General features: G+C 39.9%; 1 protein-coding gene across 5 annotated transcripts in view; it reads right to left on the bottom strand.

Moving 5' to 3' along the window:
• Window positions 1–16,996, bottom strand: part of LOC126184543 (cAMP-regulated phosphoprotein 21) — a 1,287,166-nt gene that overhangs the window by 170,986 nt on the left and 1,099,184 nt on the right. For all 5 annotated transcript variants that reach the window (XM_049926953.1, XM_049926952.1, XM_049926954.1 and 2 more), the window contains one exon: window positions 3,827–3,951. In XM_049926953.1, coding sequence (XP_049782910.1) covers window positions 3,827–3,951 — 125 coding nt within the window. The remainder of the gene's footprint in view (window positions 1–3,826; window positions 3,952–16,996) is intronic.

Below are 16,996 nucleotides of genomic sequence, written 5' to 3'. Positions count from 1 at the left end.
AAAGGGGTCCTGCTATCAAAAGAAATGGCATGCCAGACCATCACACTTGGTTGTCACATCATATGGCTGGCAACAGTCAGCTTTGTATCCCGTTACTGTCTCAGGCGTCTCCAGACATGACTTTGCTGGTCATCTGGGTTCAGTTTGAAGTGGGACTCATCACTGAAGGCAATTCTATTTCAGGCTGGATGTGCCAGACACCACTGCAAACGGGCTTGTTGGTGCACACAGGCCAATGACATTCAGTGCAAGGGGTGCTGTGAGCTCAGCCTCCTTTCTGTGAGCCACCTTTTAATGGTCCTTGTCATCAATGTAGCACCAGTTGCACATTGTATTGATGATAATGAGGAATTTGGGTCTATGACTGCCTCTCTGACAATTGCAGAGTCTTCACATTCTGTCATCTTTCTAGGTTGACTGCTTCCTTCCTTACAGTGTGTTCAGTCATGGATCACTCATTCCTGCCAACATCATTGAATAGTTGCATCACTTGTATGCAAATGTTGAACAACTAGCCGATTACTCCAACCAGCTTCTTTGAGCCCAACTACATGTCCCTGCATATATTGTCCACCTGTCTGCCTGTGAGACATAGCTACTGTCCAGCTGAGTACAAAGAATGAAATTTGCAAAGACTTTATGCCCTGGAGTCGACATGTCCCCTGTTTACTATCATTGCAAGGTGTGCAAACAAATTACACTGCAGCATCTCACATTCATTTATTGGCTGTCAAAGATTACAGTTTTGTATTTTCTGTCAGTATATGTATGAATATCAACTTGTGAGCAATCTGCATAACTCCTTTGTGGTGCATCATGTTTATCTTGTCTTAGAGTATATTTTGTGGTCTGATGAGTGCACATGGAGAACCAAGAGTGGGAGAAGGGGCCAAAAAATGTATAGTGACAGGAGAAAACTAAAACTAAATATGAAGCTAAAATCATGGGTTTGGAGAAGTTTGCATTTAATTGGTGTAGGGAAGTGAGCAGAAAAGAGATGAGACATATACAGGGTGATTATAATTAAAGTTAAATTTTCAAACTGCTGTAGAAATAACACCCCTGGTCAGAATGATGTCAAATTGCAATGGAATATTATCGAAGAAGGGGCAAAACGTAAGGCAGAAGAAAAATAAATAGTTACAAAATGTAGCAGTATATGGCACTCTAAGCATCAGAATTTAATAGTGGTCGACTACAAATGACAGATGAATTATACAACAATGCCTAAGGTGTTGATGTTCAACAAATTGTACTACTCAGTGTTAATGGGTGTACAGGTGAGATACTGTTAGTTACATAAACCCATCCACCATAGGAAGGTGATACCACATTGGATGGGAAAAATAGGTTTTTAATTGTCCTGAGGCCAAAAACCACATAAAAAGCAGCACTCACATGGGTTTTTAATTGTCCTGAGGCCAAGAACCACATAAAAAGCATCAGTCACATCGGTTTTTGATTGTCCTGAGACAAAAAACAGTGCAAAACACATTACTCACATTGGTTTTTAATTGTCCTGAGGCCAAAAAATGCATAAAAAGCATCAATTAGAATCAAACTGGATTATTAATTTCCATGTGACATGTGCAAAATGTGTTCAATATGTTGTCCACCATTTTCTGCAACAAGTTGAAATCGAGAAAAAGCATGTAATTGTGTAGGCTTCCTTGGCCAGAGTCAGTTGACATAAAAGTTTTCTGCGTATGGTACCGCGTCATAATGTAAAAATTACTGCTGCTGGAGAAAAACCAATGTTTCAGCCTTGTCTGCAGTGACCTGGGTAATTAGAACGCCACTGCAACCATGGCTGAAACATTGGTTTTTCCCCAGCAGCAGTAGTTTTTACATTATGATGCGGTACCATACAAAGAAAACTTTTGTGTCGAGAAATAGCATGTTCCACAACTGAGCGAAGTGTTTCTGAGGTCACGTTCAGAATGTGTTGCACAATGTGTGCCTTCAATACAGCAAAGTTTGCAATTGGAACACTGAACACAACATCTTTCAGATAGCCCCACAGCCAGCAGTCACACGGATTAAGATCAGGTGAGTGGGATAGCCAGGCTGTTGGGAAATAGTGGCTGATAATTCTAGCATTTGCAAAATGGTGCTTCAGCAGCTGCTTAACTGGATTTGAAATGTGTGTATGAGTGCCATCTTGCACAAAAATGATCCCATCCCTGCTGCTGGACAGCTGGAATGATGTGTGTGCACAAAAGACACTCATAGCACTTACCAGTGATGTTACAGGTAACGGGACTGGTAGCACATGTCTCTTCGAAAAAATATGGCCCTATGATAACTGATGCCATAAACCCACACCACACAGCAACCTTTTCAGGATGAAGTGGTACTGGTTTATTTGCGTGAGGATTTTCTGTTGCCCATATTTGATAATTCTGTGTATTGACATATCCTGTCAGATGGAAGTGGGCTTCATCTGTCCACAAAATCTTCCACAGAAAATCATTGTCCACTTCCATGTGAGCAAGAAATTCTAAAGCAAAGGTCTCTCTTACTGGCAGGTCAACAGCAAGCAACTTGTGACATGTGCACATGGGTAATTTTGAATGGATAGCTAAGAAGGATGTTTCATAGGATTTTATGCACCGTGCTCAAGGGTATGTCCAATGTTTGAGCAATTCTCCATGCACTACACGTTTGCACACCACCAATCGTCTCCTCCTGCACTGCTGTGGCCACTGCTTCCACCGGCATCAAATCAATTTGTTTCCCCCCTCTACCAGGTTGTACATAAAAAGAACCCACCTTTTCAAATTTCTGAATCATTTTCTCCAGACCTGTGGCAGTCATCAGACCAATTTCTTTTTTCAAACCCTTCATTGTCAAGAACTTCTGCAAGGCGATGTGTGCACAGTTATAATTCTTGTAATACAGCTTTACAAGCAGAGCGTGATCCTGCATTGAGACAGCGAACATTGCAGACACGAAAGGAGGAAAAGCTGTATACCTCATGTGGTTATACCAACTTAAATAGGTTGTGCGCATGTCAGGTGTTTTAATTTACATATTGTGACACATACAGTGCCATCTATTGATCAATTTTCACACTATTTGTATCTTCTGCCATACGTTTTCCTCCTTCTCCAAAAATATTCCATTGCAATTTGATGCCATTCTGACAAGTGGTGTTATTTCTACAGCGTTTTGAAAGTTTAACTTTAACTATAATCATCCTGTACAGTTGAATGGGAACAGAGGACTGTCTGCTGGAAGACAACAGATACTTCTCCTTCCCTCATTCAAGCACCATCTTTTCTTAATTGTACAGGTGTTTACTAACCCTCCAACAGACCCTACTGTACTCTGGATGTTCCTCAGTCTCAGTCTCCTTTATTTCCTATATTCAATTTGCTATTTTAGCTTCACAGCTGGACCCACTCTTTCATACACTACCCAGCCAAATATTCTTAACTTCATTCTGTTCCCTGCTTCTCACATTTTACTTTTGTTCATGACCCATTCTTCCTCCCTACTTTCACAATGTCTTCTGAATCATTTGTCTCTAAGTTGATCATTTTTTCATCTTCATCTCCTGATTTCATATATTCCCGTGTGGAAGCTTAGTGCTGCCCTTGCAAAAGTATTCCTTGCCCACCGGTTTCTCTCTGTGTCCCCAGTAGCCACACCCTCTGCCTGAACCTTGCTACTTCTTTCTCTCTGTCTCCTGCAATTACATCACCTGACCCACCTCTTACAGCAATTAGACACTGAACAGCACTCTTTTTCTGATGCTGAGTAGGTACACAAAATGTTTCTTTCAATTGATGTATTAATATTAAGATAATTAACTCAATCTTACCTCCTATCCCTTTCATGAAGTAGATTTGCTCGAAGCTGGTTAGATGTGCCACTATCTGAACTGCTCCACTGCTGGATATCACTGGGCCAAGGGAAATCCTCTTGACTGCTTCTCAGAGATGAATTCTGGACAGAATCATAACTATGTGTCAGTAATTCACCATCATTATTGTATAAAACAAAAATATGATGAAGGATATCAACACTGAATTTAAAACAATAATAATCTTAATCCATGATTTCTGTATTCTATATGCAAATTGGCCACATCTGTATCTGTCAAAAGCTGTATTCATCAGATAAAGAAATCATTCATCACAATCTGTGGAGTAAGGTGCATGAATGCTGTAGTCAATGAAATTATTAACATTCTAATTCTGTTTTATGCAGGTAGTGTTACACTTTAATTCACTTTCATTGCTGTATTTGCACTATAAGTATGAGGTACTTAAAAGCACACACAGAGTATTTGTCTAAGATTGGGACTTCAATAGGTAACTGTCGAAGAAAACATTACATTACTGCTTGATATGGGAGACAAAGTAAATCAAAGAAAGATCACAGAAATTGTTCAGAAGGACTTCTTGTAGCTCACTATTTGAAAATAAAGAGCAATGGATACTCACTTATGGTAACTAAATGTTTTGTTCCTAAAATTAATGAAAGAATACTTTGTGTTTGGAACTGAGAAATGGGAAAACATTTGAGATATTAATAATGGATTACATAGGTACTGAAAAATAGCTTCCAGATACTAAAGTATTCTTTCCAGCACCTTTTATTAACAAGATTGATAAAGCTAATGTGGATTAGAATTTTAAGTCATAACCCAAATACATGTGTTCTGGCAATATGTAAAATTACTCACAGAGCACAACACTTTAAATTCTGTTGGAATATATTAGTAAATTGATAATATAGTCTGTGAAATGGTTAAACAGTATTCTGTCAATTGTAACTTTGTACTTAGTGATTCTCACATGGTTTGAAAAGTGAGTCAGTTCCTCTTAAACTGATGGTTTTCATTCGATGAAAAATGAGAAAATCATGTAGTAAAAACCTAGGAATTTTATTTTATGTAGACAGACTTTTCAAATTAATTTCATGTTGCACTAAACACACCAGCAGAAAAAAAATTACACCCTGAAAGAAAGTTTCCATTATGATACGATGACAGCATACGTCACCTGGCGGATAGTAGATGTACTGGTAATGATTTTAATATTATCTGCCAATAGACAGCATGGTGGCATAGCTACCAGAGTGCCTTTTACTAGAGAATGCTCACAGCCAGAAGGCTCAGTGTGGTGCAGACATGTGAGGCAAGCAGCTGCACTTGTGATTCCTACAGCCAGCTGAGCAAGTTTGAAAGGGTCTACCTGTGTAGTGGGATGGTCCTTTTGGAGAATTGGAACTCATATTGGATGTACTGCATGAATTGTGCAACAATGCTGGTGTCAGTGGTCACATGAACATTCCCACACCTGTAGATAGGTTCTGGATGTCCACACAGCACAGGGTAATGCCCACCCACACACAGCCTGTGAAACTCAATGTGCTCTGCAAGATGTGCAGCAAATTCCATAGTGAGAATGATCTCCAGACTTGTTTCCCATCAAGCACATACGGGATATGATAGCATGAGAAGTGATTCATGTGACTCATCAACGAACAACTCTAACAGGTCTACATGAACAGGCCTAGAAAGCATGGAATAATGTATCTCAGGACAGCATTCACTATCTGTATGATCGACTGGATACCAGAATTATGGAGGCTACACCACATACTAATATGGGATTTTCGGGAAGGGTTGATAGCTGGTACCTTAGAACCGCTTGTGCTACTGATCTGCAAATGTACTCATTTCAAGTACTCCACATGCAATTTTGCAACAATAAATCTTGACTGAACTGGAAACCTCTAAAAGCATGTACTAAGTTTTTTTCCAGCAGCGTATATTAAGGAATGCTGAAATTAATTTGAAAAGTAATTGAAGTTGGATTTTTTTGTTAGCATTTCTTTCCTTTATTTCATGCATAATTTGGTTTCAGGTTTTCCTCACTCATGAAGAAAGATTACTGAACTTTGTTATGCCAGAGGTAAGTCAAAAATCAGGCAGAGCCAAAGAAAACTTTTTTTTGAGTAGGTACCAGAAAATATGATTTGTAAACCTATAAGAGATTCAAAAACAAATTATACTGAGCACAACTTACTTTAGACAAAGAAAGTTATATTTTGAATCCAACTGAGAGTAACACAAATGTACATTGATAAATATGTTGAAGGATGTTTCACATGTATGTTGAATCAATTATGTTTCCTACAATGTGTAGCAGTATTTTATGACACTTCATGATCCCCTGTCAGCAGAGTGAGGAATCTTCCTGTGACAGTTCTAGAGAAATTAATATGCATATAAATAATACTGTTTTCATAAATGATTGTGTAATGATGAAGCATTACACTAAGTTCTTAACCTGTGAGCATTGTTTGGTTCTGATGGTCTTGAGCATGGCATGTGCGAGTTCTCGCCAAATATATTTGCATTAATGCATAATGAAAGTGGATGTCACAGATGTATAAATATTTATGCACTGAAGTGCCAAAGAAACTTGTATAGGCATCTGTATTCAAATACAGAGATACGTAAACATTCAGAAAATGGCGCTGCAGTCGGCAATGCCTATATAAGACAACAAGTGTCTCGCACAGTTGTTAGATCAGTGACTGCTGCCAGAAAGGCAGGTTAACAAGATTTAAGTGAGTGGTGTTATAGTTGCACATGAGCAATGGGACGCTGTATCTCTGAGGTAGAGATGACGGGGGGATCTTCCCACACGACTATTTGATGAGTGTACTGTGAATATCAGGAATCCGGTAAAATATCAAATCTGCAGCATCACTGCAGCTGGAAAAAGATCCTGCAAGAACAGGACCAACAATGATTGGAGAGAGTTGTTAAACATGACAGAAATGCAACCCTTCCACAAATTGCTGCAGATTTCCATGTTGGGCCATCAAAAAGTGACAGTATGTGAACGATTCAATGAAACATCATTGATATGGGCTTTTGGAGCCAAAGGCCCACTTATGTACCCTTGGTGACTTCATGACACAAAGCTTTATGCCTTGCCTGGGCCCCTCAACACTGATGTTGGACTGTTGATGACTGGGAACATGTTGCCTTGTTGGACGAGTCTCGTTTCAAAATGTATTGAGTGGATGGACATGTTTGGGTATGGAGACAACATCATGAATCCATTGACCCTGCATGTCAGCAGGTGACTGTTATACTGTCTAATCACCTGCATCCATTCATGCCCATTGTTCATTCCAATGGATGTGGGCAATTCCAGAAGGACAATGCAGCAACCCACATGTCCAGAATTGCTACAGAGTGGTTCCAGGAATACTCTTCTGAGTTTAAACACTTCTGCTGACCATCAGACTCCCCAGACATGAACATTATTGAGCATTTCTGGGATACCTTGTAATATGCTGTCTGCACCCCTTCGTACTCCTATAGATCTATGGACAGCTCTAGAGAATTCATGGTGTCAGTTGCCTCCAGCACTACTTCAACATTAGTTGAGTCCATGTCATTGTTTTGTGGCACTTCTGCATGGGGCCCTACATGATATTAGGGAGGTGTACCAGATTTTTTGGCTCCTCAGTGTATTTTGCAGGTGAACACACCTACTTTCCAGAATGAGATTTTCACTCTGCAGCGGAGTGTGCGCTGATATGAAACTTCCTGGCAGATTAAGACTGTGTGCCCAACCGAGACTCGAACTCGGGACCTTTGCCTTTCGCGAGCAAGTGCTCTACCAACTGAGCTACCGAAGCACGACTCACGCCCGGTACTCACAGCTTTACTTCTGCCAGTACCTCGTCTCCTACCTTCCAAACTTTACAGAAGCTCTCCTGCGAACGTTGCAGAACTAGCACTCCTGAAAGAAAGGATATTGCGGAGACCTGGCTTAGCCACAGCCTGGGGGATGTTTCCAGAATGAGATTTTCACTCTGCAGCGGAGTGTGCGCTGATATGAAACTTCCTGGCAGATTAAAACTGTGTGCCCGACCGAGACTCGAACTCGGGAACTTTGCCTTTCGCGGGCAAGTGCTCTACCAACTGAGCTACCGAAGCATGACTCACGCCCGTTACTCACAGTTTTACTTCTGCCAGTACCTCGTCTCCTACCTTCCAAACTTTACGGAAGCTCTCCTGCGAACCTTGCAGAACTAGCACTCCGGAAAGAAAGGATATTGCGGAGACCTGGCTTAGCCACAGCCTGGGGGATGTTTCCAGAACAGTTTTAATCTGCCAGGAAGTTTCATATCAGCACACACTCCGCTGCAGAGTGAAAATCTCATTCTGGAAACATCCCCCAGGCTGTGGCTAAGCCAGGTCTCCGCAATATCCTTTCTTTCAGGAGTGCTAGTTCTGCAAGGTTCGCAGGAGAGCTTCTGTAAAGTTTGGAAGGTAGGAGATGAGGTACTGGCAGAAGTAAAGCTGTGAGTACCGGGCGTGAGTCGTGCTTCGGTAGCTCAGTTGGTAGAGCACTTGCCCGCGAAAGGCAAAGGTCCCGATTTCGAGTCTCGGTCGGGCACACAGTTTTAATCTGCCAGGAAGTTTCACACCTACTTTGATTGGTCACAAGAACATCTGTGTTATGGTTACACACCTTTAAACCAATCTTGGTTTTATTTAAGAAAAAATGTGTATTTTACAGTATTATTTAGGAAGTAATTTTTTAATATTTTTACTTCAAATCCAGCTATAATATTCTATAGAAAACAAAGACTACAAATTTCTATGTGAGTTAATTAACCACTCTAATAAGAAAAAACTTCCGTTCATATCAATATGTAGTATGGTAACATGTGAACACTGAAGCCATTTATGATATATACAAGAACATAACTTCAAAACTTTTTAAGAGAGGTTGTTAGATAGATCTACTTTGAGGCTTCAACACACTAATATTAAAAATCAACAGTCTATGTATGCAAATTTTACATGGATGAGAGTTGCAGTGTGGTTATGAGGAATATAGTGCACGCACATACACAGAACAACCAGCAGATGCAAGAATAATGCCATTAATCAACAAATAAAGAAATTAAAATTTGTTGTTAATAAAAATATATAAGAAATGAAACTGATTCTAATAATATTTTGAAGCTGTTACTAGCATTTCTCAGCTGGCCAGTGTGGCCGATCGGTTCTAGGCACTTCAGTCTGGAGCCGCGCAACTGCTACGGTCGCAGGTTCGAATTCTGCCTTGGGCATGGATGTGTGTGATGTCCTTAGGTTAGTTAGGTTTAAGTAGTTCTAAGTGATAGGGGACTGATGACCTCAGATGTTAAGTCCAATAGTGCTCAGAACCATGTGAACCATTTTGAACCTAGCATTTCTCAACAGTTACTCTTGTATGATCATTATGGTTGTGGGATGGAGGTCAGTTGACCAGGAAAAAATAGCTAGATAATAGCCATCACAATGGCTGAAAGACAAAACTCATGGGTTTTTAACTGAAACTCCATAATTTGTATATTTGAACTGCAATAACTGCACTCTGAGATCAGTCAGTACTCAAATTATAGTTTCATTTATGTAAGATAAGTATATTTTAGTGCATAGTATGAAGTATGTATGAGCAGAGCAAAGTGCATCATAGAAGAGTACTATGGTAAAATGGTGTCCATAAAAATAAAATAAGAGATAGAAAGAGGGAAAGGGAGGAAGTGGTAGGGCTGGAGGGAGTGGGAGAAAGGGAGGGAGGGTGGGTGGGAGGGAGAGGGGAGAGAGAGGGGGAGGGAGGAAGAGAGAGAGATTGAAGGGAAAGACTGAGGCTCATGTACATGCTTCTAGTATTATTAACTAACTGAAATTATGTAACACATCACTTGAATGTTGCCAACTGGGCGATGAACAGTTCAAATCATTTTCTGATCATCATGATATAAACTTGTCATGCTTTTCCTAAATCACTCCAAGTACTAATATTAAAAAAATCATGCATATAATGCTACATGTTGTACAAAAAACATATTGCCTCATAATAGGTAAAGTATTTTGATGTTGATTTTATGTTATTTAATTTTATTTGATTAGACAATGATTTTGTATTAAGTTAGCAGTGGACAAAGATAGTGTTCATACTCATATGGTTGGAATTGTTAAGGATGATGATCTTATTAAGAGCCAATGGTAAAACTTTAGGAACAAAGTCCACCATAGTAGTAAATGTATTACTCAACCATCTAATGAAACTGCTACACAAATAAATCTAATTGTTGTCTATTTATAACATTCTGTGTTAATGATATAGTTACAGGTTTTTTTTCAGCTCTTTAGGCTCTTTCTCACAACCTTTGCAACTAAGTCTCTTGATCCTCCTATAAATCTTCTTTCAAATTTCTTAATTCCATATCCTCCTCCATTTGATTTATCCATCTTACTCAGGATCTCCCTCTTTTTGCCTTCTGTGTATGTTGACATCTAGTAATTTTTTCAGTTATCATTCATCCCCTAATCTTATCACACGCCCATATGATTTTAAATGCTGTTTTTTCACCTCTTCAGTGATGTATTCTGGAGTGTTCATTTCCTTCCTGATCTCTTTATGTGGAATATACTCTCACCCTGAAGCCCTGCAATGTCTTGTCGAAAAATCCATTTGCACAGATTCAAGTCTTTTCTATCTTTTTTTGATATTTTTTTCAGGATTCTGCTTCATATAAACAAATGCTTTGAATTATTAATTCATATAACTTTGTTTTTTAATTTTATTTGAGCAAAGGATATAATTCAGTTTATTGACTGTTTTTTAGGCTTGCCTTGTCCCATGTCTTATTTCTTGTTTACTGGAACCCTAATTTGAGATTATAACTTCCATCTATTATAATGTCATGTAGTTTACTTCCTATACAGAGATATTTTGTTTCATAAAAATTTGTTGTTAGTCAATCTTTATTGTATGCTTCTAAGATTTTCTTCATCATGTACTCTGTATCATAATCATCAGCAGCCAATATTATTTGATCATTAGTGACAGAGAACTTGATAGGTAATCCCCATCTGTGTTTAGACCCATTCCTCGACACTTTTTGCCCATTCTTCAAAAAATTTATTGAGATAATATTTAAAAAGAATAGGTGATATACAGCACCCTTGTCTAAGGCATGTGACTGTTCATATTACTTGGGAGATTTCTTTTCCTGTTTTAATTCTCATCTCTAATCCCTTGTAAACTTTTGAATTGTAGCTACATATATCATTTTTATTGTGCTCTTGTCAAGATAGCAATATAGATTTTTATTGGTAGTTTTATATACTCTTTTTTAAAAAAAATCTGTGAATTTCTACAGTTTCTTTTATATAAATATGCTATCTGTACAGATTGGACTGCAGTAAAGCCTCTTTGTTCTTCTCTTATTAGAACTTCATTCCCCAGATTTTCTTTTATAATTCAACCATTCATCCTTCCCTCTGATGCAGTAATGGCAATGCCACTGTAGTAGTTGCTATTCTTTGATTCTTTTTCATGTATGGCATCATGTATGCTTTGCTCAATTCTTTTGGGGGTCATCTTATTTGATCAAAATTTTGTTATAAGTAAGTTGACTTATTTTTAGGGTGTCTTCTGTTGCATGTTTTATGAGCTCAATGGGAATTTCTCATGGAGAATTTCCATTTTTCATACTTTTGTTTCATTTTTAACAATGTAGGAAAAGACAGATTGCTACTTACCATAAATAAGACATGTTAAGTTGCAGACAGGTGCAGTTAAAAAGATACATAAAGCTTTCAGCCACAGCCTTAATGAGAAAAAGAGAAACACACACCATTCATATACACAAGCAACCACACCTCATGCATTCATGACCACCAACTCCAGCATCTCGGACTGGAATGCAACTATCATGTGGGATTCAAGCAGCAATCTAGAGGGGGCAGGGAAGAGGAAGGGACAGCAGTGTATGGGTGGGGAGAAAGACAAACGCTAATGCTGTCTGCTGGAGTGTGCTGGGAGGTGGGCAAAAGAGGAGTGAGAAAGGAGAGGAGCGAGAAAGGAGAAGAGTGGAGAAAGATGAGTAAGTATGTTGGCAGAGGGCAGCAAATAAACATGGTGGGAGACAAGAATGGGGAGGAGATGATGGGACAGAGGGGGTGGAAACTGTTGGGTGGAGAGTGTGGGGACAGTATGTTATTATAGGCTGAGGCCAAGATAATTACAGGGTCGGAGAAAATGTTGCAAGGATAACTTCCATCTGAGTAGTTCAGAAAAGCAGTGGTGGAGGGAAGGATCCAGATAGCTCAAGAAGTGAAGCAGCCATTGAAATCAAGTATGTTATGTTCAAGTGCATGCTGTGCCGTAGGGTGATCTACTTTGTTCTTGGCCACAGTTTGGCGATGTCTGTTCATCCTGGTGGGCAGCTGGTTGGTAGTCATACTAATATAAAAAGCTGTACAATGATTACAGCAGAGCTGGTAAATGACATGGCTGCTTACACAAGTGGCCCAGATCCTCATTAAGTATGATAAACCTGTAACAGGACTGGAATAGGAAGTGCTGGGTTGGTGGATTGGGCAGGTCTTGCACCTGGTTCTTCCACAGGGATATGATCCTAGTGGCAAGGAATTGGGATTGGTAGTGGCATAGGGATGGACTAGGATGCTGTGGAGGTTGGATGGATGACAGAACACCAGTTTAGGAGCGATGGGAAGTATCTTGGGTAGGATGTCCTTCACTTCAAGGCATGACAATAGGTAAGCCCTGGCAAAGGTCATGGTTCAGTTGTTCCAATACAGGCTGGTACTGGGTGATGAATGGGACACTCCTTTGTGGCTGGTTCTTGGGGATGGTGGGAGGATTTGGGGTGTGAAGGGAAATGGCACAGGAGATCTGTTTGTAGACTAGGTCTGGGGGTATCGTCTGTCTGTGTAGGCCTTGGTGAGACCCTCAATGTACTGAGCAAGGGAGTTCTTGTCACTGCAGATGTGCCATACCCAGGTGGCCAGGCTGTACGGGAGGGTTGTTTCAGTGTGAGAGGGATGACAGCTGTTGAATTGCAGGTATCATTGGTGGTTGGTGGGTTTCATGTGGACAGAGGTGCAGATGGATCCATCAGTGAGTAGAAGGTTAACATCAAGGATGCTGGCACACTGTGTTGAGGAGGACCATGTGAAGTGGATTGGAGGGAAGGTGTTGAGGTTGTGACGGAACAAAGATTGGGTGTCTTTGTCCTGAGTCCAGGTCATAAAGGTATCATCAATGAACCTGAACCAGACTAGGGATTTGGGGTTTTGGAGGCTAGGAAGGTCTCTAGATGGCCTGTAAAGAGGTTGGCATAGGAGGGTGCCATGTGCATGCCCATGACTGTGCCACAAATTTGTTTATGTACCTTCCCTTCAAAGGAGAAGTAGTTGTGGGTTACAATAAAGTTATTAACTTGAATGAGGAATGAGGTAGTGATTTTGGAGTCTGAAGGACACTGGGAAAGGTGATGTTCAAATGCAGTAAGACCAGGGACATGAGGGATGTTGGTGTATAGGGAGGTTGCATCAACAGTGAGGTTCGGGGATCCAGGAGGTAAAGTGGTTGGGATGGTGGACAGTCAGTGAAGGAAGTGATTATTGTCTTACACATGGGAGGATAGATTATGGGTAATTAGTTGGAGATGTTCATCAATGAGGGCTGAAATTCATTCAGTGGGGGCACAATAACCAGCCACAATGGGGTATCCAGGATTGTTGGGTTTGTGGATTTTGGGGAGCATGTAGAAGGTGGGTGTGCAGGGTGTCATAGGGTTGAAAAGGGAAATAGGTTCAGGGGAGAGGTTCTGGGAAGGGCCTAAAGCTTTAAGCAGAGATTAGAGGTTATGTTGGACTTCTGGAATGGGATAATTCTGGCAGAGTTTATAAGTGCAGGAGTCAGATAATCGGAGGAGGCCTTCCACCAGATAGTCACTGTGATTGATAAAAACAATGGTGGAACCTTTGTCTGCAGATAGGATGATTAGATTAGAATTTGTTTTCAGGTTGTATGTGACTATTCTTTCTTCTACTGAAAAGTTTGTTTTCTTATGATGGAACCTGGGGAAGGATGGTGAGGCTAAGTTGGAGGTAAGGAATTCCAGGAAGGTGAACAGGGGGGTTAGGTGGAAGGGGGAGGGAGGATAACAGTTGGATGGTGGTATGAACTGGAAGAGGCAGGGTTCAATGTTGGAATTAGGATGGTTTCGGTTGGAGGGACTGGCAGCAAAGAAGTGCTTCCATTGCAGGGATTAGGAGAAGGAGAGTAGGTCTTTGACAAGTCCATCATGGTTAAATCTGTGTGTAGAGCTAAGGTGAGGCCTTTGGATAAAACTGAAACTTGTACAGGAATGACTTTCCTCTGGATTTGGTGGAGAGTTGGTGGGGAGTTTTTGGGCATGTGGCATGTTGAAGAGGTCAGCTAGGCATTCTAGTCTCTACACACTCCACCAGACAGTGCTTGTCTCTCTCCATGCCTATACACTACTATCCCTTCCCCTTCCCTGCCACCTTGAAATTACTGCCTGCATCCCAAGTGATAGTTGCATCCTGGCCCAAGATGCTGGAGTTGGTGGTCATGACAGCATGATGTGTGCTTGCTTGTGTGTGTTTTCTTTTGCTGCTGAAGGCTGTGGCTGAAAGCTATTGTGTCTTTTTAATTGTGCCTGTCTGCAACTTAACATGTCTCCTTTATGGTGAGTAGCAATCTGTGCTTTCCTATATTGTTGATAATCCTACCTGGAGTTTCCACTGTCTGACTGATTTTTGTAATCTATCAAGAACATACTTAGCTCTATACATCTTTGTTCATACATGATTTCTATATGCGTGAACTCTTCTCAGTCTTCTGTTAACATATTTTCATAGTATTTCACCCATTTTTCAGCTTTATCAGTGGCATATTTATATTGTTCTTCTTTTTTTTAGGTCCTTTGCTGTTCCAGGCTATTTGCAATTTTGCTTCTCCTATATATATCTCTCTCTACTTCCTCACATTACTTTGCCCAAATTAATGTTTAGCTTTTATTATCCTTTTTTCTCTTCTATTCTGATTCTAAAAAACAGTTTCCATTCATCCTGACCTGCAGTAGGTAAGATTTTTTCATTTGTGTTCCATTTATCTTGCTCATGTCCTTCAGAAGCTGATGACACCAACTGATGTGGCACCTGTGTTTTAGGGATCAGACCTAAAGCTTCATAGGTAGCCTCACATAATAATTTTTGGCCTTTCATACATAACTTCTGCTGAGCCTTCCTTTATCTTACTTATTTTCTTTGCCAAATATAACTCATACAGGAATTGTATAGACTCATCCTTCAAGAGTTTGGGCTATATTTTCATTCATCATGGGCACTGTTTGTATTTTGAGTGGTCTCTGTTTTTTATACCTAACTAAGACTTCTGCCTTCAGCAAAAGATGCTCAGTGCAAAATTCCCCTCCTCTATATAACCTTACATCCATACCCCAAGGTGGGGATCTTTGCCTGCCCTTAACATAATGTAATCTTTTATGGTCTTAAGTTGTCATGCAGGTTGAAACAAAATCAATTTATTAATATTTTTATTTTGAAAGTATCCATTAATGATCTTTAGTTCATATTCTCAGCATATCTCAACCAGTGTTTTACCATTATGTCAAATCCTTGATGGAGCAATACGTAAAATAAGGGAAAGGGAACCATGCACTTACAGTGGACTCAGGTGTGGAGCACAGTAACCCATACAAGGAAACAGCAACAGGATTCACACTAGCTTTTAAGCACCAGCTTTTTCTCTAACAATTGTGCATACATTCACACAAACAGCCACACATATCCCCAAACTCTGATAAACACTCAGCAGATGACACATAGATAGTGAAATCAGACAGTATCCTGCTCAAAATGTCATCATAAATTTTGTTATAAGCAGCTTTTTGGTGTATCTACTCTAATAAAATTTTATCAGTAAATTGTCAAAGCATTTGTAACAAGGTTCCCAAATTTACTGCCATCCAGGAAATTTCTCACACTCAGAATATTCACGGGATCAAGAGCTGGCTTAAGCTGAAGTAGAAAGTTATGAGACCTTTAGTGAGTCGTGCAATGTATATTGAAAAGACAGATAACGGAATATATTTTCAGTTTGTATATAATAAATTTCCTTGAGACAGAAAAGCTTCTGTCCACAAATCAGCATGGGTTTAGAAAGCATTGCTGATGTGAGACTCAGCTTGCCCTTTTCTCACATTGTATCCTGTGAATTATGAATGAAGTGCAATAATCAAATTCCATATTTTTATATTTCCAAAAAGCATATGAAATGGTGCACAACTGCATATTGTTAATGATGGTACAAGCATGTGCAATAGGTTCACAGATATGTGAGTGGCTTGAAGATTTTTTAAGTATTAGAATCCAGTACACTATCCTCTATGGTGAGTGTTCGTCAGAGACAAGGGTACCATCAGGATTGCCCCAGGTTATTGTGATAGGACTGCTTCTTAGATGAGAGTCATTAAAAACCTGAATAAAGACCTTCATCTCTGTCACAACTGGAACCAAACTCATTTGGAAATAAGCGCTGTCCAATGAGGTCATGGAATACCTTGCAGGTGACATGCAGGTGGCTGAAGTATTCCTCATTTCCTGCAATCATTTTATAGCTGTTGCTAGATGCCAGTCTGTAGCTCATCACCATCTACACAAAATCTATACATTGTGTTTGTCTTGCAAATGTCATTCACAAATGCCATACTCATAAGCAGACTCTGTTAAAAGCTTTCAGGTAAAACTACTGGATGCCCATTGCACTGTTTTCTTGAAATGACTCTTATAGAAAGAGATATCAAGTAACAAGGAAAATATTATGAAAAGGATAGACTGCTATTCACCTTACAGTGGAGATGATGAATCGCTTATAAGCACAAGAAAAAGACAGCTAAGGAAGTGAGCTTTCAGCCAAAAGGCCTTCATTCAAAGTAGGCAACACACACACATTCATGCAAGCACAACCCAACCTGCATAACCACCAAGGCCATGTGTGTGTGAGCTGTGCTTGCTTGAATGTGTTGTATAGTCTACTTTAGAAGAAGGAGTTTTGGCCAAAAGCTCACTTTTTTAGCAGTCTTTTTGTTGTGCTTGTGT

Source organism: Schistocerca cancellata, chromosome 4 (assembly GCF_023864275.1).
Source record: "Schistocerca cancellata isolate TAMUIC-IGC-003103 chromosome 4, iqSchCanc2.1, whole genome shotgun sequence".
NCBI lineage: Eukaryota > Metazoa > Arthropoda > Insecta > Orthoptera > Acrididae > Schistocerca > Schistocerca cancellata.
The sequence above is the reverse complement of the archived record's forward strand: the minus strand, read 5'-3'. Positions and strand labels throughout refer to the sequence as shown.